Source organism: Taudactylus pleione, unplaced genomic scaffold (genome assembly GCF_031769625.1).
Source record: "Taudactylus pleione unplaced genomic scaffold, aTauple2 ptg000021l, whole genome shotgun sequence".
Taxonomy (NCBI): Eukaryota; Metazoa; Chordata; class Amphibia; order Anura; family Myobatrachidae; genus Taudactylus; species Taudactylus pleione.
The window spans coordinates 8647465-8670754 of record NW_028284423.1 but is presented as its reverse complement, the minus strand read 5'-3'; the positions used below and the strand labels follow the sequence as shown (position 1 = coordinate 8670754).

General features: G+C 42.9%; 1 protein-coding gene across 2 annotated transcripts in view; it reads right to left on the bottom strand.

Annotated features, from left to right (window-relative positions):
• The window catches only part of ZNF827 (zinc finger protein 827), a 221367-nt gene that overhangs the window by 44677 nt on the left and 153400 nt on the right, over positions 1-23290 (bottom strand). For both annotated transcript variants that reach the window (XM_088448431.1, XM_088448432.1), the window contains exons 6-8: positions 8902-9135; positions 2284-2338; positions 1260-1357 (exon numbers count right to left, since the gene is read on the bottom strand). In XM_088448431.1, coding sequence (XP_088304557.1) covers positions 1260-1357; positions 2284-2338; positions 8902-9135 — 387 coding nt within the window. The remainder of the gene's footprint in view (positions 1-1259; positions 1358-2283; positions 2339-8901; positions 9136-23290) is intronic.

Below are 23290 nucleotides of genomic sequence, written 5' to 3'. Positions count from 1 at the left end.
CAGTGTCTGCTGATCCACTCTGTCAGTCCCTCCATTGGCTGCCGGTCTTCTACCGTATTCAATTTAAAATACTTACACTCACACATAAAGCTATTAACCAAACCACACCTACATACATCTCTTCACTTATCTCAAAATATCTTCCAACCCGACATCTCCGTTCTGCACAAAGATCTGCGTCTCTCATCCCCGCACATTACTTGTTCCCATGCACGGTTACAGGACTTTTTTCGGGCTGCACCCACCCTGTGGAATGCCCTCCCATGCACAATAAGACTTTCCAAACATTCAAGCGTTCTCTGAAAACTCACCTCTTTAGACAAGCTTATCAGATTCCAGGACCGCCCACCTAACCTTTTATAGCTCCCTATCTAACTCTCTTCTTATAGTAAACACCTATCACATCTTCTCTTTCTTCAATTGAACATCCTCCTAACCCTAGGCCAACTTTCCAGTGTGATTGAATTATACAGTCCACCAAGAATATCTGCAATTGGGCTGGACCAATTTGCAATAGCACCTCTCCTTGTGTATCAACACCTATTTCCCTATAGATTGTAAGCTTGCGAGCAGGGCCCTCTTACCCTTATGTATGTCATGTATGTATGTCTTTTACAACCCAGTATAATGTTAATCTTGATTCAAATTGTAAAGCGCAACGGAATTTGCTGCGCTATATAAGAAACTGTTAATAAATAAAAATAAATAAATATACACACACACACATTATATACAGACTTATTGTATATCATTCTAACTTTCACTTTCATCAAGCTTTTTATTCTGTGTGCAATTGCTGAATAAGTATAATTGAACCACTAAACTTAAATACAAATATACACTTTTGAAGCTGGAAATATGGGCTGCCAGACAGAAATTCAATATTATTTTCTTAACTAGGCTGGGTACACACCATACATACATTGGTGCAACCCAGAGTCAGGGCAATGCAACCATACATTGCATGCGCTGTGCACACTGCATGATCCGGCGTATGACGGCGCACTGTGTCGTTACATGCTGCATGTGACAACACCACAGATGGGACGTTCATTGCATCGTCCCATCTGCTGTGTGTGAACAAAGGATCAGGCGTACACACTATATGATGTGCACGATATATTGTTGAAATCCGCTTTGGAGTGATATATTGTACGATGCATCGTATGGTATGTACCCAGCTAAGAATGACAAATAAAAAGATTGCACAGTCCTGGACACACAACAGGCACAAATAACAAAATGGTTCCCCACTATACCTGGCAAGGAAGGTCTTCCTTGAGGAGAAATATCATTTTTTGGGAGGTCTTTTGAGGTGAAAGGTGATTGTCTAAATTTCTCTTCTGAAAAAAATGGGCTGAGAATAAACAAGGGACATAATTAATGAGTAAATAATGCAGAGTGCCATATAAAATTACATCAATTGTACATATGAGTTGTATATATACGGAATTAGTATGTAATGCTGGCGGATCAAATACCAACAGCGGCAGTCCGACGGGTCGGAATCCCGACAGCATCAGGTAAGTAGTCTAACCAAACCCTCCCCTCTCCCCCCTAACCCTCCCTTAGAGGTGCTTAACCCTAACCTCCCCCCGTTAGTGCCTAAACCCAACCCCCCCCCCTCCCCGCACCCTAAACCTAACCCTTCCGGGGGGGCCTAACCCTAAGTCACCCCGGGGATCCCTAACGCTAACCCTCCCCCCCGTGGCTACACGCTAAACCCCTGGCTTACCTTCGTTTGGTAAGCCAGGTGTCGGGATTTAGCAGTGGGGCTGATGATAGGCGTCGGGATTTAGACACCTATCTTTAGTTCCATGTCGGGATGTGGCTGTCGGGATATCGGCTGGGGGGATAATGCCCGCCGGTATCCTATCTACATCCCCTATATACACACAATTCCAGATAAGGGCTTCAAATTTGGTTGTGGATTTTTTTTTTCCATGTAATGAAGACCTTATTTAGATAAAAATTTTAATAAAACCATTACAACTTAGAAAACCAGATTAAACAAATAGCAGTTTTTTATTTTGCTTACAGAATAGCAACATTGGCATTATCAGGATGAGCTTACATTTAGTTGAATTTACAGTAGTTGTGATGTATAATCATGTATAGCACATTGATCTTCAGATGTTACTTTCATCCCAGAAACAGATACATACTGTACATGGCAGTTCAGTGATGTTCGTGATATATTTTACTAGACACAGACATCTTCATTAGCATGAACTGACAAATACACATTTTTGTATTTATTTATATATAAAAGATATAAAGTACCTGGTTGTTCTGATAATGTGTGACTTGTTGTGATTGTTTTCTTTGCTGACTTTTTCTGCAACATAAAACACAAACAAATGCTATTAACACATATGACAGAAAAAAAACACTGACAATATGAAACCTTTGGATTTATATACACAGTAATATGTAAAATATACAGTAGGTGGTACATTATCCTATTTATAATACATATTATATTATATACCGTATATTCAATTATAATCTACTGTAAAAAAAAAAAGGAAAGAAATTCCAATTAAATCATTGTGGTGTTCTGAGAAAATATAAACATTTATAACAGGGGTTCCTTCTTCCTTATACCAGCAATGTTATCAGAACTCAAGTGTTATACATTTCTTTTTACATGAGCTTATACATTTATTAGCATATTTTTTTTTCCAGAGGAAAAATGTATATGGCTTGGTGCATTTAGGCTGTTATACTTGTAATACACCTGTACTGCTTCCTGAGATGTCAGCACAATAGGGATTATTGATCTCTATGGGAAAGAAGCAGTCTGTACATAAATACATCTTCATAACATGACAGATATATGGCTATAAAAGAAAAGAAAACATAATTTTCTTGCATCAGTGTCATGCCAAGTAAAAAAGCCTATACACTACATACAGAGACCAGTGATCCCAACAGCACCAGTATTATATTGTTTGCTAATGCTATGCAAGGTAACCTTACTAATTGTGTAACTGTGACTGCTAATTATGTTACCCATTGTCTGTCTCTTGTTAATTTGTGAGGTCAGTATTGTGTTACTTACAGGGTGGCTTGACAACAATGTCTGTCTGTCTATCTATATCTTGTCAAGCAAGTTTTAGAACACTGACATTTTTACTGAAATATAAGCAATTAAAGTCCAATTAATACTCTAAAATGGTACAAAGGTAATTGGTAAACTGGTAGAGCTTACAATAAAAAGTTTAGGTTAGAAAAAATTGAAAAGTAAAGTCAATTTAAGAGTGTTCTGCAGCAATGAAAAAAATGCTTGAATGGGCCATGAAGCATCACCAGTGGCCTACTGAAGCCTGGAAGAAGGTCTTATGGACCGATGAATCAAAATGATAAATTTTAGTTAATCAGATTTTGGTATGCAGACAGTCATGTGGGGTTCATTTACTAAGTGGCATGTTTAAGTCCAACATTTAAAAGAGCAATGCTTTTAATAGCAAAACCTTGGGTCTTTTGTTTTTAAATGCATTGCCCTCTTAAATTTCAGGCTCAAACAGGCCAGGAAGCAAATTGGTTGTAAATAAACCCCTGTTACACAAAATGGAGCGACCAGGACTGAGGCATGCAGTATTTCAGGCAAGACAAGACTGGCATGGACAAGACAGTCAAGACTGTATTGGCACGGACAAGACTGGCAAAACAAGATACACATAAGACTGGACAGACTGGATACAGATCAGAACTAGACGGTGCAACCTTGAGGGCCGAAAGCGAATTGAGACAGGATGGAGCAGCCTTGAGGGCCGTGGTGAGACAAGAACTAGACAGTGCAGCCTTGAGGGCTGAGTATGACTGAGATAGGACAGAGCGGCCTTGAGGGCCATGACGTGACTGGAACAAAGTGATCGACTGAGAAAGGACAGTGCAGCCTTGAGGGCTGTGGTGTGACTGGAACAAGGTGATGCGACAGACACAGCAGAGGGGCGGCTACTGATCCGTGAAGGTACAGATGCAGCAGAAACACAAACTGGTGGCAGCAAGGTGGAGAACACTACTGGTAGAATGGCTGGGTATCAACTGACACGGCTAGATGCGCCCTAGCAGGCTGGTGTGCAGGAACCAAATAGCAGACAGGTGCACTCAGACATGGCAGGAACACAAACTGGAAGCAGTGAGGTGGAAAACACTGCAGGTAACATTAGCTGAATGCAGACTGACACGACTAGACAGAACTGTGGTAATAATACAGCAGGGCTGAATACTGACAGGATCAGGATAAAAGAACAGCAGAACTAGGTAGACCGGCAGGAACTCAGGTGAACAGAGCCACATATACTGGTAGTCAGACAGTATAACCGGCAGGCACAAAGTGTAGGGCTGGCTGTAACTTAACAGATGCAGGGTCCAATCAGAGCCATTCCCTGCAGAGAGCTTTTCCTAATCACAGGCTAGTGTGCACCTGAGTTCTGCACATAGACAGGTGATTAATTAGTGAGCACCTGAAATCTGCACACAGACAGGCAGGAATGACAGGCTATGAGCAGTACACAGACAAGACAGGATTTCCAGCTGCCTGCAACAACCAGAACAAGGACAGGATATGAAGCAGTGTCCCAGTCGCACCTATGGCTGGGACCTGCCACCAGGATGATCTGCTACCCGCGGATCCTAACAGAGATATATTAGACAAATTCTATGTATGAAACGGGATGAAGTCAGGATGCCTGCGGTTGAAATGCCGACCGCCAGAATCCTGACACCCGGCTTGGGACTAAAGATAGGCGTCTAAATACCAATGCCTATCATTAGCATTAGCCCGGCATACCGAACGTAGTTTAGCCGGACGTCGTGACATGTTAGCCACGAGGGGGAGGGTTAAGTTTAGGCACTCCCAGGGGGAATTAGGGTTAGGCACCCCCCCCGGGAGGGTTAGGTTTAGAGTACAGGGAAGGGGAAGTTAGTTTTAGGCACCACGGGGAGGACTTAGGGTTAGGTACCACCCCCCGAGTCTTAGGATTAAGCACCCCCAAGGGAAGGTTAGTGGGGGAAGAGGGAAGGGTTAAAGATACTTATGAGCCGGCATCAGGATTTTGATCTGTTGGCTTCTCTCGTCGGGATTTGAACCAGTGGCTTGTAAGAAATCTGTATTTCATACCCAACCCGTATGAAACGTAATGAAATAGTCTCTGTTGCCTTTCAAGATGACCGTTGTAAAACCCTGGGGCACACGGCAAGTTGTACTACTGAATATTCACATGCTTGTTGGATAACTGGAGTAACCACTACAGTCTCTGGAATTACATCTTTTTGATTAGACATTTCTGTAGAAGCAACCAGAGGCTGTTCAACTAGCATTACAATTGGCTCTTGAATTGATTCATCACTTGAGCTCTTTTCAATTGATTAGACATTGCATCTTGCGACCTCCCTCATGCATTAAAGATTTGATCTACATTAAAATGACATAATCCTCCTTCAACATAGACAGAATACAGCAAGTGATCAGATCTTAAAACGATTTTTTTAAAACGATTTTTACTGGTTGCCATTTGTCATCTAGATAATCTCGTTCTAATACTTCGAGACCATCATCAAAATTTCTGGTCAGTGTCTGATACGGTATCCGGATAGAAGATAGACAATGAACAGGTCGATATGCAGTAGGTTGATACTAGATGGTCGATATGTAATAGGTTGACAGTGGCAAGAGGTCGACTGGCAAAATGTCGACAGTTAGAAGGTCAAAAGATTCAAATTGTCGACACACAAATGGTTGACTTTTTTAATGTTTTTTTCATTATTCTTAAGGTTAAAATGAGGGTTAGGTGAAGGCACTTTTGGAAGGGTTAGGGGTAAGAACTAGGGGAAGGTTAGGGTTAGGCTAGGTTAGGCACTAGGGGGAGGGTTAGTCACCAGGGGCAGGGTTAGGGTTAAATGACATAAAAAAATCATGTGTTGACCATTTGTATGTTGACTATTTGAACCTGTCAACATTTTAACCCTGTTGCCCTTTTGCATTGTTGACCTTTTGTACTGTCGACATTTGTTATGGACTTCTTTTCATACAACTGGTTTCAAAGAGATCTCAGGTACCAACAGAGGAAATATCATTTGGTGTTTGCCGTGTAGTAGCATGTTTGGCATTTCGATAAACAAAGAAGAAATGTTCAAATTTGTTTTGTATATTAATTTGTTTGTGGCTCATGGTCTTGATAATCCTCTTGAATGTATGAAACAAATCTTTCATCTAATCCATTGGTGGGTTTGTGGTAATGTAATGGCTTTGTAGAAATCTTTTGAAACTGACCAATCTTCTGAAACTAACAAATGTCAGTTCTTATTACACATTTGTTTCTGTAAACAATTTCTTGAGAAACAGTTCACAAAACAGCAAAAACGTACAGTTCATCTTTGGGAGTTCAGGCAAATGTTTCCTGCTTTCAATTTTATTCAACACTGGAACTATGGGCATCACACAGATGTCAAAAAGCCTAAACCTTCTAGTCTCCTCGGCTCTGCCTTAGCTCGTAGTGGAATAGCATATGTTACAAGTCCAGTTTTCAAACAATCAGGGGAACTTTTTCATCTAATATATTGTTAGCTTTCATTCTTTTTGGTCTTCCTATAAATTTTTGAAATATGGGTTGTGCATCAGTAACAGAGGATTAATCTCCTAATAGTTATATAATTATTTGATACTCTAGGCTTTGACAAATGCAAATGCTTTAATAGTCTGGAAATAAACTTGAATTTTCCTTAGCCACTCAGTGGCAAACAATGCCAGTTCGCCATTCTGTAATACATATAATATAATAGAAAGAACAGATTTCCTCTTAAAATGCCGGGGAACAGAGGAGAACGGCACAGGCGCATGTGATGTGACCCTGTCAGAGAAAGTCCATCTAACTGTGGTCGCATCCCATGTGACCGTGCCAGTTAAGCGACTCATTGTAAAATATAGCACCACTTATCACACAACCTACCGAATACCAAACCTACTGTAACGTATAATGGGGACAGTATCATAATTTATAGGCTGCTTCTCTTCAGCTGGGACAGAGGTTCTTGTCAGGGTAGAGGGCATAATGAATAGCTCCAAATATCAAGATATTTGGGTATGAAATCTGTTGTTCTCTGTATGAAAGCTGAAGCTGAAGATGCAAGTCAGAGTGGGATAGAATTCTGCGCGAAACTGATAGAGACTTTTTTTTTTTTTTTTAGATTGAGTAAATTTTTATTGGTTTATAGATATACATCAACAAATAACCAAACAAAATAAATAATAAAAAAAAAAAAATAATTATAAAAAAATATATAATAATATACATATATATATTATATATACATACCTACACATACACATATATACATACATACACATATATACACATACATACATACACACATATGCACACATATACCCATAATCAAATAACAGTATCTGGAATATAAAACCTAGATCTACAAACTGGAAACTGATAGAGACTTATTCAAAAAGAGATGATAGTTTAAGGGCTTTGAGACCTGAAATGTTGGTGATATATTTTGAATACAAGTTGTCTTTTTGTAAAAACCAGAGAGAGTGCCGATGCTTTCTATACAACCCTGGAGATGGCACCAAAGTCCTGTCCTAATTATCCTTTCTGAGTGAGTCAGGTGCAAGAGTAACAATGGTGACTAATGTGTGAAAATCTGTGTTTCTAGTGATGCTCAAGATTGGGTCTAAACCAACCTTATACAATAAGGTAAAGATGAGAGACCTCAGTGCACATTGCTGTCTTTCCACAAGAACGGGGAAAAAGTAACATACACTACTCTCACCCATGTTGACATAACAATAAAATGTACTTTCACCAAAGAATGAACTACTGATCTAGGAAGAGTTGCTTATTTACATTGCCCTAGGATACCACACAGATATGCTCTGTACTTTATTTTTTTTAATGCAATTTAATTGGTTGGTCATTTAAGTGGTTTACATCTCACATATCTTTGGTCAGCTACTGTACATCGGTCGTGGAACTTCAGAAGCTGCAGTCTTCTATTAAGTATATGTTGTTACTACACTTTTTCTTGATTTAAATAAGCTGAACACTAAACTAAGCACACAGAAAAACACGGGTTGGGTATGAAATTCCGGCTGTCGGGATGCCGCTGGTCAGAATACCAACAGCGGCATCCCGACACCCATAGAGCACAGCGGTAAGTATTTATCTAACCCCTACCCTTACCCTAACCCTCCCTCCCCGATGACAAACTCTAACCTTCCCCCTTAGTGTCTAAACCTAACCTCTCCGCACCCTAATCCTAACACTACCTCCCCGGTGCCTAAACCTAATCCTAACCCAGCTACCTAAGCCTAACCTCCCCATAACACCCCGGATACTTACCTTCGGGATCCGGCGGCCGGGATACTGGTGCCGGGATGCATCAGTCTTTCCCGACTACATACCGTAAGACACAATATATGATGGTACAGAGGCCCTGATTCAGAGCCGGACGCTCTAACAGAGCGCTCGCTCTGAATCAGTGCCGTCCTTCTTAATTTTTAGAGCGCCCTCCTGGCCGCTCGTATAGCCTTGGGTGACCACCCACAGCTATAGCGAGCGGCCAGGAAGATGGCTATCAGAGCCAAAAGCACTCCCACTGACATCACTTGTGATGTCAGTGGGGCCGGCCCCAGACGGTAGGCGTTCCCATGGGAATGCCTCCGTTTGGGCAGCCACGCCCCCGGCACGTCAACCAAAGGGGGCATGCTGTCACTCACATCGATCGCTCAGCGCTCGCGAGCGGGTCTGAATCAGGTCCAGAATCCATTGTGCACAGAGGAGGTCATTTCTGATTTGGAAATGCTGCAAAGTATCACAAATTTTAGATCTGGATTTGAATATGACATTAAAAAGGGTACTCTGCAAGTTGCTATATTACCTGACAATTTGAAGAGAAGTTCTGAAGCCATCTTCACAGAGATATCTTGGCTAAACAGGTTCCCCTCGGGAATTACTCTGCACTCCGGCATCTTCTGCAAGTTCTCGCTTTTTTCTTGCCTTAATAAAGTGCTGTAACCAATGTTTTGTCTGGGGGAGACGGAAGAGTCAGGGATGTCAACCTCCATGGGTTCTTCTTTAATCTTCACAGTCTGTGCGTCCTTACAGCTTTCAGCTACACAGGGTTGCAGAAAGAAATACAATTACAAGCTGTACCTTAGTAAAATAAAGTCTGAAACAGGACTGAGCTCACCAGAACTAGGCATAATAAACATCTCATACCTAACACAACATTTTACATTGTATAGTGTGTTGGATGAGGAGCTTCTCTGGCTGTTAATTGACAGAGACAGCCACTCACAACCAACCAGCAGCCTGTTCCCATAGTAGCGACCACTGATTTACTGGCGGGGCCACAAGTGCAGGAACACACGTGAGTCCTGTCACATTTGGGAGCATGGCTGTATGTACAGTATGTATAGCGCTGTTATATCCGTCTGGATCGGGATTTGGTTTGTTATTTTCTTACCCAACGACACTACAGGAGAAGAGGACAGGTCTTCGCCTGGGATGCTACTGGACAAGAGGATTGACCTCACTCATCTTTGCTGCAGTCGTGCCAAACAGCCCCTATTGGTGCGCCTGGTCCCGTGAGACTCTGTTAGTGCCATTTTCAGTTTCAGTCACACACAGAGATACAAGTGTCATATATCAAATTAATCAGCACAGTTTCCAGGAACGTCCTAGTCGCATCACATTGCAACTTAGGCCCATATTCAATTAGAAGCGGAAAAGTATCGCGGATTGCGGCTTTTCGCCAGGCGGAAACTTATCTCCGTGTTCAATTGCAAACACTTTTTGCGTACGCGAAAACACAATGCAATGTAATAGGTGAAAAAGATCAGCCTCTGTGCAAAGTTGGGGAAACCACTCAGCACCCTTGGGACAGGTCCCCAAAGGATAACTGCGGCAAAAAACCCTAAAAAAAAATTGAGGAACACCCCAAAAAAGCAGTTTGAAAATGGGGGTGAAAAAGTGCAAAGTGAGGGTACAAACTTAAAAGCGACTGAACTAGAAATAGGTCTGCAAGTATGGGTGAGGTGTTTTTTTGATTGCAGGTGCTTCCTTCAGGTGCCTTTTTTATACTTTACTTTAGCGACTTTAAACCATGTTTGCTATTCTTCACCACTTGTGCAAAGACGCTAATCAGAAGAAATTGACACACCTTAAGTACCCCATATAGCTTTATTATGGCTATTCGGGGGCATGTACATTGATCAACAATGTTAGTGCATCTTTTAGGGGGGGACAGGCTGATTTCCCCAATTCTGACAGCACTTTTTGCCTGTTTTGCATTCGCCGGGTTGCGCTTTCGCGTCTTTTGGAATTGAATAGGGTGAATCGCGGGTACGCGCGCGATAAGTTTCCGCAACTAAAATATGCAATGTAGGCAAAAAGTATGGCAGGCGAAACTTTATCGCGTACGCAAATCTAATTGAATACAGCCCTTCATGCATTTTCGGCAAAAAAAAAAAGAGAGACTCCCCGACGCTAACAGAGCTGCACAAAACCTGATGGCTCACTCACGCCAGGCATAGTGCGCTGCATGGCATATTGAGGCTAGATGAGAAAGAACACATCTGTATGTAGGGTGAGTGTGAGTGCATTTGTAATAAACATTCAGTGTGTATGTACTGTCTTTATATTAATATTTATTTTACAGGGGTACTATAGGTACCAGCGGGACCTTAATTCCCTGTATGCTGGTCCTTGTGGTTATTACAAACAATCGGGCCCCATGCTTCTGTATGGGAGACATTATTATTTAATAAGCGGTGTGGCAAGTAATGTGCTGCTTAGTTATCTCTGCCATTACCATAACTTTTACAGTGAAATAATCTGTCCTGCTCTGCTACAATATAGAGACTCTGACAATTAGCCAACCATGCACATACTATCTGACAGTGCTGAACAGGTCCATGGGTGGCACTAGATACACCCATGAGTGGACACAGACACGCCATTCAGACAGAGCAGGACATGGCCCAGGTGGTACAGTGCCACGACTAGGGGTTAACTGCCCCCAGAGGAGAAAGATTCAGTTCAATTAACAGATTAAGGGGTCTATTTACTAAGCTTTGTTAGGAGATAAAGTGAATGGAGGTAAGGTACCAGCCAATTAGCTCCAACTGCCAAGTCACAGGCTGTGTTTGAAAAATGACAGTTAGGAGCTGATAGGCTGGTACCTTACCTCCGTTCACGTTATCTCCTAACAAAGCTTAGTAAATAGCCCCCTCAAGAACTAAGATCTCAACTCACTTTTGTTGCAACATAGCATCGACTATTCCTCATAAGATGTTTTAGATATTTAGATACACCAATGTGGTGTATATGGGGCAATACACTCACAATAAATTAGCGATAGGCATTTTTATCAACCTAGTTATTATATCTATACTAATAGTACAATAGTAGTGTGTCTGTCTGTTCCAGGTTGGATCAAAAATGCTGAACCAATTTTCATGAAAACTGCATCCTATTGTAGTGGAAACTCCTAGAAATAACCTGCACTTTGTTTCATCTCGATCAAGTTAAAGCTGAGCAATAACATCAACAAATTTATTGACATCATTAATGCAAGAGATAGGTGTGGCACCAAGCGTGCGGTCGGTAAGGGGTGGGAGGAGAGCTGCTTTGGGCCCGCCTTTACTTGAATAGGATAGGCTACATAGCAGTCTGTACACTGAGCACACAGTGACATTGGTGTGAGTGGTGGGTGTATAGGATAGGCTACATAGCAGTCTGTACACTGAGCACACAGTGACATTGGTGTGAGTGGTGGATGAATAGGATAGGCTACATAGTCTGTGCACAGGGCACACAGTGACATTGGTGTGAGTGGTGGGTGTATAGGATAGGCTACATAGCAGTCTGTGCACAGGGCACACAGTGACATTGGTGTGTGAGTGGTGGATGAATAGGATAGGCTACATAGTCTGTGCACAGGGCACACAGTGATATTGGTGTGAGTGGTGGGTGAATAGGATAGGCTACATAGCAGTCTGTGCACAGGGCACACAGTGACATTGGTGTGAGTGGTGGGTGAATAGGATAGGCTACATAGCAGTCTGTACACTGAGCACACAGTGATATTGGTGTGAGTGGTGGGTGAATAGGATAGGCTACATAGCAGTCTGTACACTGAGCACACAGTGATATTGGTGTGAGTGGTGGGTGAATAGGATAGGCTACATAGCAGTCTGTGCACAGGGCTCACAGTGACATTGGTGTGAGTGGTGGGTGTATAGGATAGGCTACATAGCAGTCTGTGCACAGGGCACACAGTGACATTGGTGTGAGTGGTGGGTGTATAGGATAGGCTACATAGCAGTCTGTGCACAGGGCACACAGTGACATTGGTGTGAGTGGTGGGTGTATAGGATAGGCTACATAGCAATCTGTGCCCTGAGCACACAGTGACATTGGTGTGAGTGGTGGGTGAAGGGGGATCGGTATGATTTCCCACCGGCCACATGGTTCAAACCCCGACAGCGGAAGCCCGGCAGAGGTGAAGATCCCGACTGTTAAAGGTAAGTATAAACTAACCTAACCGCCCCCCCCCCATAACCCTCCCTTAGGGGTGCCTAAACCTAACCTCCCACCAAGTGCCTAAACCTAACTCCCCTTCCCCGCTGTCTAACCCTCCAGGGGGGCTGCCTAACCCTAAGTCCCCCCGGGGGCCCCTATCCTAAACCGCAGCTAACGCCGCCCGGCTTACCTTCGATTGGGATACCGGGCTCCCGGCGTAGGTAAAATGACAGGCATCGGGATCATGACGCCTGTCATTTAACCCTTGCCGGGATTAGACAGTCGGGAAGCTGGCGGTCGGGATTCCGTCCGTCGGCTTCCTGACTGCTGCCCGGGTGAAGGCGTTGCTGCCACCAGTCTGTATAATGCTGCTGGTCACGTGAGCTACTCCTGCGACAGGGCCCTATGCAAAGCAATACAACTAGAACACCTCAAGTAAAGAAAACTGTTGGCAGAAGCGATTTCATCAGGGGCGAAGCCACGGGCAACAGATAGTTGGAAATAATACTCTAAATAAATATAATCTTCCCCAATCCTTAAAACACAGGTTATGGAAGCCAAGAATTCAAAGAGCTTTTAAAACTATTCTTTTTTCTAATCTGGAGCAGATAAGCTACACAGGGTTCCTGGGTCACCCTTAATATATCTAGTAGAGCCAGGCTTGCCTCCTTTGTCAGCTCTGCTACTTATAACTTCAAAGGTAACCTCTGCTCCAAATAAGATGACAATTTCATTTCTTTTCACCTTAGCACAAGACAAAGACATTTTACAGAAATTTTTAAACTATAAATTTAGGCTAGACAGAAGTGGTAAGTCCCTGAGCGCACCTCCAAAAGCAGCTGGTAGTTACTAACTTAGGGTATCTCTTTCCCAGGAATGTATAGGTCAAAAAATGAAAGTGTGATGACACTAGCACTGATGGTGGAATAAGTCACAGCTATCTCTAATAATCAGTAATAACTATCTCTTTATATATCTATGATAATTAGAGATAGCTGTGACTTATTCTACCATCAGTGCTAGTGTCATCACACCTTCATTTTTTGACCTATACATTTAGGCTAATTTTTGTTTTGTGTCATTAAAAAGTCGTTTCTGTTGTAAAATGATGTTTTGGTAAATTTCTGTGCGGGGAAGGACGCTGTGTGCGCGGCGTAGCCGTGCGCCGCCAGAAAGAGGGTGTGGCCTCACTGGCAGGGGGCGTGACCTCGCAGGCAGGGGCGTGGCCTCACCGCCCCCAAACCCCGTTGATTACCGGGAGAGGGAGGTGCAGACTGATTTGTGTGCAGCGTCCCGGCTCCCTCGCAGTGTCAGGGCCGAGTCCTGCACTTTATACTACAATGCAGCACTCGGCTCCTGTCACTAAGGGGGAGTCTGCATCTTTTTTTTAAATCATGTAGATTTTTATTAGAACATTTTCTACATATTATAAACAGAACAAAAACAGTTAAACAAAAAATATAAGTGTTGCCAATAAAAAAAAGGAAAGTACAGTGGTACAATTGAATACCAAAATATACAATCAAAGAAGTATCAGCAGTAAACCGAACTTGAAATCACAAATATGACATATATAAACAGCTCGCACATGGAAGTAAAATAAAAAAATCGAACAATAAGGAAGCAAACAAAACAAAGAACGGGGCAAAAACAAAAAAGGGAAAGAAAAGGGAGAATAGAAGAGGATAGATTACACGGAAGGATCCCCAATCGGTCTACGAAGGCCCAAAAAAGAAAGAGCCCATCTATCCCATAATTTGTGAAATTTAGAAAGGGCTTTACGACTAGTATAAACATACCATTCATGATCAATGGTATCATTAACAAGGGCCCTCCATTTGTGTATATCGGGAGGATCTGGAGCACACCAGGAACGGGCAATAATTACTTTTGCTAAAGTGGATAAGCCTAAAACATAACGATAAATATTTGCATTAACAATTCCTAAATATCCAATGCGAATAAACAAAGTTTTGCCTCTAAGGGAGGTAATGATGGGAAAGTAAACTGCATATCAGACCATACTAAGTTCCAAATATCGTTAACCCTAGGGCAATCCCATAACAAATGCCAAAAATCACAACCAAGACCATGACATTTGGGGCAATTAGTTGGAACATTAGTATCAATACGTGCAATAGAAACAGGGGACCGGTAAGACCTGTGCAAAATAAAATAATGGATTTGTTGGAAACGAACACAAGGGGAAGTATATCTTATAGAGCCCAACAACTGAGACCATTGTTCATCCTGCAGAGAACCCAAATCTGATTCCCATTTATTCCTAAGGGGGCAAATTACGAGAGGTAAGATCACTATAAAGATAGGAGACTGTCTAACGAACAGGTAATTTGATAAGTGCAAGTTTAAGAAGAGAAGGTGATAATAAAACAGGGTCAGAACTAGGGATGTGCAGGCTCGGACTTTTGTCCAGGAATGATGATGTTCGTCCATGCAAGATGACGTTTTGCCTCTTTCTGAGTTCCGTTTTTTTGGAGGGAAAAATCCGAACTCCACGTGCAAACTCGAACCTATCCGAGCCTGCACATCCCTAGTCAGAACCAAACTGGGAGTGCAGGGCATGACAAAGTTGAAAGTATCTATAACATGCCGTATGAGGAAGGCCAAACTCCATGCACAAATGATCAAAGGAGTGAAGCACCCCATTATGAAACAAATGGCCAAGGGTTTTGATACCGTATGAAATCCAGAAGGACTCCGATCCCAGCACTCCCAGCTCAGAAAAACCAGCATTATACCACAGGGGGACTTCTGGATCCACACCCTCATCCCCAAATAATCCCTGAGCAAAATGCCAAACCAGTCGAGCTTGTCGAAGTAAGGGGGGAGATCTACCCGGCAATTTTACAGAGAATAAAATTTGTAAAGGAGCTAAAGGGGAGCCTGATTGCCCACTAAGAAATCCCGCCAAAGCGGTATCAGTACCAGCAGATAACCAGGGCACCAATTGTGACAGCTGTGAAGTCATATAATAAATACGTAAATTAGCCGACCTTAAGATTTAGATCTACAAAGTGTACGGAGAGCAACCCTGGTCTCTTATCCCCCCAAAAGAAGATAAAATAGAATCAATATGAGAAAAAACATTTTTGGGAATAAATACAGGGGAATGCTGTAAAACATACAAGTATTTAGGTTGAATGCCAGAAACAGGAGCATATTGTCCGCATAAAGAGCTATTTTGTCAATTACATGGCCCACTCGCATGCCCGGAATAGCGGAATCTGAGCGAATGAGACACGCCAGGGGCTCGATAGCCAGTGCAAACAATGCAGGGTATAAAGGGCACCCCTGGCGAGTGCCACGTCCAAGTTGAATAGAAGAGGAGACACAACCATTCACCGACACTCTGGCTGCCGGGGAAGAGTACAAAAGATGGACCCAGGCAATAAAACGAGGACCAAAACCAAACTTAGACAAGAACTCCCATAAATACTCCCATTCCACAGAATTGAAGGCCTTGGCTGCATCTAAGGAGACCACCACCGCTTCAGAGGTATCCCCATGGGACATTTGCACAAGGTAAAATAATCGCCTAATATTTTGAGTAGTAGATTTACCAGGCATTAAGCCGGTCTGGTCAGGGTGTATAATAGAAGTAATAACAGAATTAAGACGAATAGCCAGCAGTGGAGCCAATATTTTAATGTCAGTGGTAAGAAGGGAAATAGGTCTATAAGAGTCTGGATAGAGGGGGTCCTTCCCAGGTTTTAGGAGCACTACAACCAAGGCCTCCGACATGGATGGTGGGAGACAACCAGCATTCAAAAAAGCATCAAAGGTCTCAAAGAGACGCGGAATAAAGAAGTTTTAAAATTTCTGATACACCTCTATCGGGACACCATCAACTCCGGGAGCTTTACAGTGTTGAAAGGAGGATATAGCAACCTCCAATTCCTCCTCTGTAAAAGGAGCATCTAACAAATTCACCACCTCAATTTCAAGACGGGGCAGACGGACTGCCTCTAAATAAGCACAAAGCTGGGAGGGAGAATATGATACCTTAGTAGCATAAAGAGAGGAGTAATATTGCAAAAATACATCTGTTATAGAAGGAGCAGAGGTATGCAACGTTCCAGAAGAATCAAGGATACCAGAGACCGTTCTGGAAGCACCATCCTCTTTTAACAAACAGGCTAAATAAGTCCCCCCAACATCCGCCTGTGAATATTGCCTATGACGCGAAAACAGTTTTTGCGCTTGGATTTATCAAACAGGTGATCCGATCACTCCCGCTGGGCACGAAGCATATTCTCCCTGCCTGAGATCATTCTGGACAAGAGGTACCGGGCCTCAGCATCCCTATAAGCAGAGGAACCAATAGTAATACACAACAGAGAGTGGTCGGAGACACCCCTCAACAAATAATCAACTGCAGAAACTCTGGGAACCAAAATAGGTGAAAGAAAAATCATATCAATACGAGAAAAAGTACGATAAGTAGAGGACTGACAGGAGAAAGCAGAGACAGCAGGATACCGGACACGCCAGACAGCTATCCAGCCCAATTCAGCAATCAATTTAGAAAACGGAGATGGGGAAGGAGGTAGGGAAGAAATGGACTCTCGCCAATGGTCCAGGGATGGATCCATTAAGTTGTTAAAATCACCCAAGCAAATAACAGGGGTAGAGGGAGAAAGTGCAATAAAGGCAGCAGCCTTACCCAAAACGTCATAAGAATATGGTGGGGGGATATAGACCACAAGTATATGCACAAACAGAGAAATAAAAATTGCTCTCAGGAAAACATATCTACCCATGGGATCAATTTGGACTGTATCAAGCCTAAAATGAAGACGCTTGTGAACCAGGATAGAGACGCCTCTAAAATTATGAGAGAAAGTGGAATGGTACATCCATCCCACCCAGGGCTTTTTCAAAGCCATTATACGGCTACCAAAGAGATGAGTCTCCTGAAGACAAACAATATCCACATTAAATTTTTTTACCTGTGACAGAACTAAGGCTCTTTTAACCTTATCACTAAGGCCCCGAACATTCCAGGTGAGCAAACGAATGCCCCCAGAATTATCCCCAGCAGCCATAATAATAATAAATCACATAAGAGAGCAAAAAGGATAAAAAAAACAGACAGAAAGATAATAAAGATACCCCCATGTGCAAGCAATATACAGGTCGTCACATATAGCATCATATCAGAATAGCAAAAAAAAAAACAACACGTGTAAAAATAATTCAAAGAAAAACAACATAAGAAAAATAACAAACTAATCCACATCCAAAACCCACCCTGCATACCCTACCAAATTTAAGGTATGCCTAATCCCGAAAAAAGAGAGAAAAATTCCCTAGTCTAAATTAACAAACATAGACTAAAATAAGCAAACAATAACTTACGTCTCTAGGGCTGGTAGACAAAGCTATTGCTAGCAAGGCCCTCCAAATAGTTATCGAGGAGCGGTTGCCCCTCAAAACAAACTAGAGTCCACTAAAAACTGTCCCAACTCCCCCCATTACCAGAGAATAAAAAAATCACAACAAAACAGCAGATTGAGCAGAATATACAATAAAATACATTAAATGATCAAACAAAATACGGGGAGCACTTAAAACAGGGGAAACCAGTAACGGACTCACGAAACCCCCAGATCGGCATCAGGAAACAGCAAGGAGTCCAAGGCCAAAAAGTCAACGTGGAGGCCGCGGACTTCCAGCCAGCCAGGCCTCAGCATCTGCAGGTGTATTGAAAAAATGAGTGGTGCCATCAGCCACCACACGAAGACGGGACGGAAAAAGCATGGAATATTGCAGTTGGTGTTCCCGTAGCTTGCGTTTAACAGGCATAAACTGAGAACGGCTTTTTGCACCTCAACAGCAAAATCAGGAATCACTGAAATAGAGTGATTATCCAACTTGAGAGGACCATGGAGACGGACCAGCTGCAAGACTGCGTCACAGTCTTTGTAATGAAGTATGCGGGCAATAAATGTCCTCGGTGGGGCTCCCGGAGGCGGTGGCCTAGCAGGCACACGGTGGGCCCATACAACAGAAAGCTGCGGTGAGAAGGCATCTTTACCAAAGAGTTTCACCAACCACTCCTCCAGGAACTCCTCAGGAGCAGAACCTTAAACCCGCTCCGGCAGGCCTACAAAGCGCAGATTATTTCTTAGGAGGCGTCCCTCCAAATCGGATAGCTTGGAACGACAGGCAGCCACTTCAGTGGAGAGGGCCGCAATCTGCCCAGGTATTGGAGCTGTAAGATCCTCCACAGCAGAGATACCCTGTTCAGCCTCCCCAACTCATTGCCGTATTTTTCTGAAGATCATGATGGATCAGGGAGATATCAATCTGCACTTCACCTATCTTGTCAGTGACCCTCTTTTCCGACTCCGCAATAGCGTGTAAGATATGTGAAAGCTGAGAGTCACTCGCAGAATCAGACGCAGCAGCCGGAGGAGGAGGTGGCGGAATGTCAGGAGATGGGTCGACTGGCGGAGAAGGAGCAGTGGTACGGGCAAAGAGTTCCAACTTAGAGGCCGCCCCAGAGGAATGGTCGGTTTTCACCATTATACCACAAAGGGATCACCAGAGGATACTGGGAAATAGAATATTAATGCAGGCAGAAAGTCCAGGAAATATAGAAAAAATAGATTACAGCCCGGCAATAAATCAGGAAATACAGGCAGCACAGGAGGAGCCCAGACAGAGGAACTACAGGTCCCAGCCAGTCACCAGCAAATATTAATCACAGGAATCAGCGGGTGAGCAATAATATGAATATAAAACAGGCACCACTGCAGGGAGATCAGGCAGTAGGAGGGGAGGGGTGAGAAATTTAACACCACTTAGCCGTTTAGAGAATCACTGTACTTTAAACTTGCAACAGCAGCAGGATTACTGTGTGTTACCAAATCCAAGATGGCCGCCATCCCTGTGCAACACCTGGAGCCAGCACTACAGCCAGATCCGGCCAGCAGTCCACCCAGCAGAGGAGCAGTATCTTGCCCTCAGAGGATCACCAGAGCCAGGAGGGAGAGGAGAGGAGACCCGCAGTCAGCAGCCGCCGGGCAGTGTCAGCGAGAGCTGTCCACGTGACCAGCAGAGGAGAGGAGACCACAGCCAGATAGCAGCGTCCGCTTCCAGCCACTTGTGAGCGCCGGAGGGAGAGGAGATACGGCCCAACACCGACCCAGGGGCAGCAGCACACACTCACCCACGATGTAGGGGAGTATAAAGCCTGGGGCACCTCTCCTGCAGGATGTATGCAGGATATTTCAGGGAGAGCACACAGATATGCTTCCCACTACATGCCGCTCCAAGCCACGCCTCGGGGAGTCTGCATGGGTGGGTGACACCCTGGTGCGGCCTGTACCCCCCTTGTGACGCCACTGCAGATATACAGTTTTCCAGGAATTAATTTCTGATAAGAGATGGAACCAGGCCTCTTCATAAATAATTACAGGTTGAGTCTCCCATATCCAAATATTCCGAAATACGGAATATTTTTAGCATGACTGAGAAAGTGAAACATTTGCTTTTTGATGGTTTAATGCACACAAACTATGTTTAAGGCACAAAATTGTTAAAAATAAAGTATAGAATGACCTATAGGCTGTGTGTATAAGCTGTATATGAAACAAATATGAATTTCATGTATGTACACAAACTTTGTTTGAGCCACAAAATTATTGAAAATATTGAATAAAATGACCTGCAGGCTGTGTGTAGAAGGTGTATATGAATCATAAATGCATCCTGTGTTTAGATTTGGGTCCTATTCCTGATACATTTCAATATGGTATGTAATTATTCCAAAATATGGAATATTCCGATATCGAAAATGCCCCTGGACCCAAGCATTTTGGATATGGGAGACTCAATCTGTGCCTGTAAAATCTGACTTTGTATGGTCTTTAGAGCATTTTTGTGAACTGGCCACAGGTTGTCAACCCTGCACCCTCTTTATATCGCTCCATTTATATTGTCAGATATAGGATTTTAACAAATATACATTAACAGATATTTATATAATTCCTTGTCCTCCTCCTCCTCATAGAGGTACTGTAACTTATAAATAAAGTTAGTTTTAGACATGTTTTTAGATGCCTGTATAAGAACGTTACACTGTAACATAGAACGTTACACTGTAACAGAGCCTGATGCAGGAGCGTCTGCGACTGTTGTTTTAAATATGTCCACATCTGATTCAGGCCATAGTGTCCTCAGAATGCCCCTTACATTTAGCTATTTATTAAAAGAGAAAGAATCCTATATTGACACTTTTTGGGCTGTAGCACACCAACATCAATATCAGTCATTACACTGTACAACACATTAGTACCGTATATACTCTAGTATAAGCCGAGTTTTTCAGCACATTTTTTGTGCTGAAAAAGTACCCCCTCGGCTTATACTCGAGTGAAGTGTGTAGCGCTGACCGGATGGAGTTCGGTCAGCGCTACACAGCACAAACACACAGCCGCCGGAGACTCTCAGCGGCTGCTGCTGCTCCCACTGCGGGAGCTATCTTCCGGCTCCCGCAGTGGGTAATGGGAGAGACGTCATGAGTAATGACGTCTCTCCCATTCAAAGCGGCCAGAGGAGCTGTTGTGGGCGGGACCAGGAGCCGAGGTTTCAGGTAAGTGATTTTTTTTTTAATTCTTATTACCTCTCTCTCTACTGGGGGGGGGGGGGGGGGACTACTGGGGGCACTACCAGGGGGCGATTACTACAGGGGGCACTACCAGGTGGGGATTACTACAGGGGGCACTAAAAGGGGGGATTACCACTGGGGGCACTACCAGGGGAGGACTACTACTGGGGCCACTGAAAGGGGGGATTACCACTGGGGCACTACCAGGGGGGATTACTACTGGGGGCACTACCGGGGGGAATTACTACTGGGGGCACTACCAGCTGCTGCATTTCCCACCCTAGGCTTATACTCGAGTCAATAAGTTTTCCCAGTTTTTTGTGATAAAAGTAGGTACCTCGGCTTATATTCGGGTCGACTTATACTCGAGTATATACGGTACTTTAATTTGTTTCCTTTCTAAAAATAGTCATACATTACTAATTTGAGGTCAAGAAAAACTAAAAACATTTCAGAATGTTTTTACTAGCTCTATTTTTTGAGTTACACTACTTGCACTATACTGTATGTACATTAGTAATATAGTCATAGTGAAAAGCTATTTTACAATAATCTGATATTTTCTTGATAGAAAATAAGTAACAATTGTTTTAATTCAATCAATCACAAATAAGAACACAAAACGAAACAGACATACAGCATAGGAAAGTACTATCTAATATAGTGGCCTATTCATGGGGGTGCTTTCTCTTTGCTTGTCGCTTGTACTCCTCTTCTGCGGCATCTCTTGTCACTGTCCAACAGTAGTGATTCACCTACCCTGATATCTTTGTTCCATTGCTGAAATGTCTTGGTGGAATCGCTCACTATGCTTGTCACTCAGTGCACCACAGTTATCTTGTGTGGATAATCCTGTGAATCGCATATATTTGAATAGGGGAGGGGACAGATAACTGATTCATTTAATTGGGTCATTAGGCCACGCCCCCTCTGCGCAGAACGCAGATTGTTGGTAAGATTCTCTCCATTCTGCCCACTTCACTAGTAATACCCCTACATCGTCATAAATGGGCTATATCTCGGAATTCAGAGCTAACTGAGAGGTTTAAATGTCACATTCATTCTTTGCATGCTGAAATCAATTAGAAGTAACTATTTTCACATCGGAAACATTTTCATTGTTGTGCAGTGTTATTTATGCAGTACCCACACGAATTATATCTTGGTTCTTTTTTCCACACACTGAATTTCCTTAAAATACCATTAGTATGCTTATTTCTCCTTGCACTGCATGAACTACCCAAAATTGAATTGAAATAGCAAGAAAGTGATCTATATGCAAAAGTATGTTTTTTTTTTTAATCATCCCCTATAAATACACATACATTCTACACATAGGTCTTTATAACAAGGTCTACACTTAAAAACGAAAATATGTTATTTATATATTTATTTATGTTTTTGAATGACATGCATAAAAAGTTTAGTAATAATAATATGGTAGCTCCCTTCTTTCACACAAAATTAGGGTATCCCCAGGAGAGTCTGTGGGTGACAGCATGGTGTAGATAGAGCACTTGTAATGTTCTCTTCCCATTTCCTGGCATGTAAAAAACAAATACAGTGTTTAACCAGAAGGGGCGGGGCTTAAATACATGATCACGGTCACGACATAATGACAGGGTTAGGGTGAAGTTGGAATTGAAGTCCTAGATAAAAGTCATAATTAATCACCATCAACTGTGGATTACAAAGATTCTGAGGTTCCAACATTATCCACTGGTGTAATAGGTGCCGTGGTGCACCAAAGCTGGTTAGATGTAGATAGAAGACCTATACATTATGTATGATGCATGCAAGGACCTCAAAGTACTAAGGCATGTTAGACTTTCCAAGCTGAAGGTTGACACACTAAAGGCCCCCATACACGGTGCGATTCAAAGTTGGTAAGATGTGTTGTAAGATTGCCCTTGAAATTCTTCATACGATGTGGTCAAATGGTGTACGATTGATCGTTACGATCATAGGAGATGCATAGAAGTGTATCACATTGTACTCAAAAGATTGTAGATCTTACTGTTTTGCAGTAAGATCTACGATCCAACTATACGACTGCGGGGACGAAATTGTGCACATCGTGTAAAAAATTGCACCGTGCATGTATGTA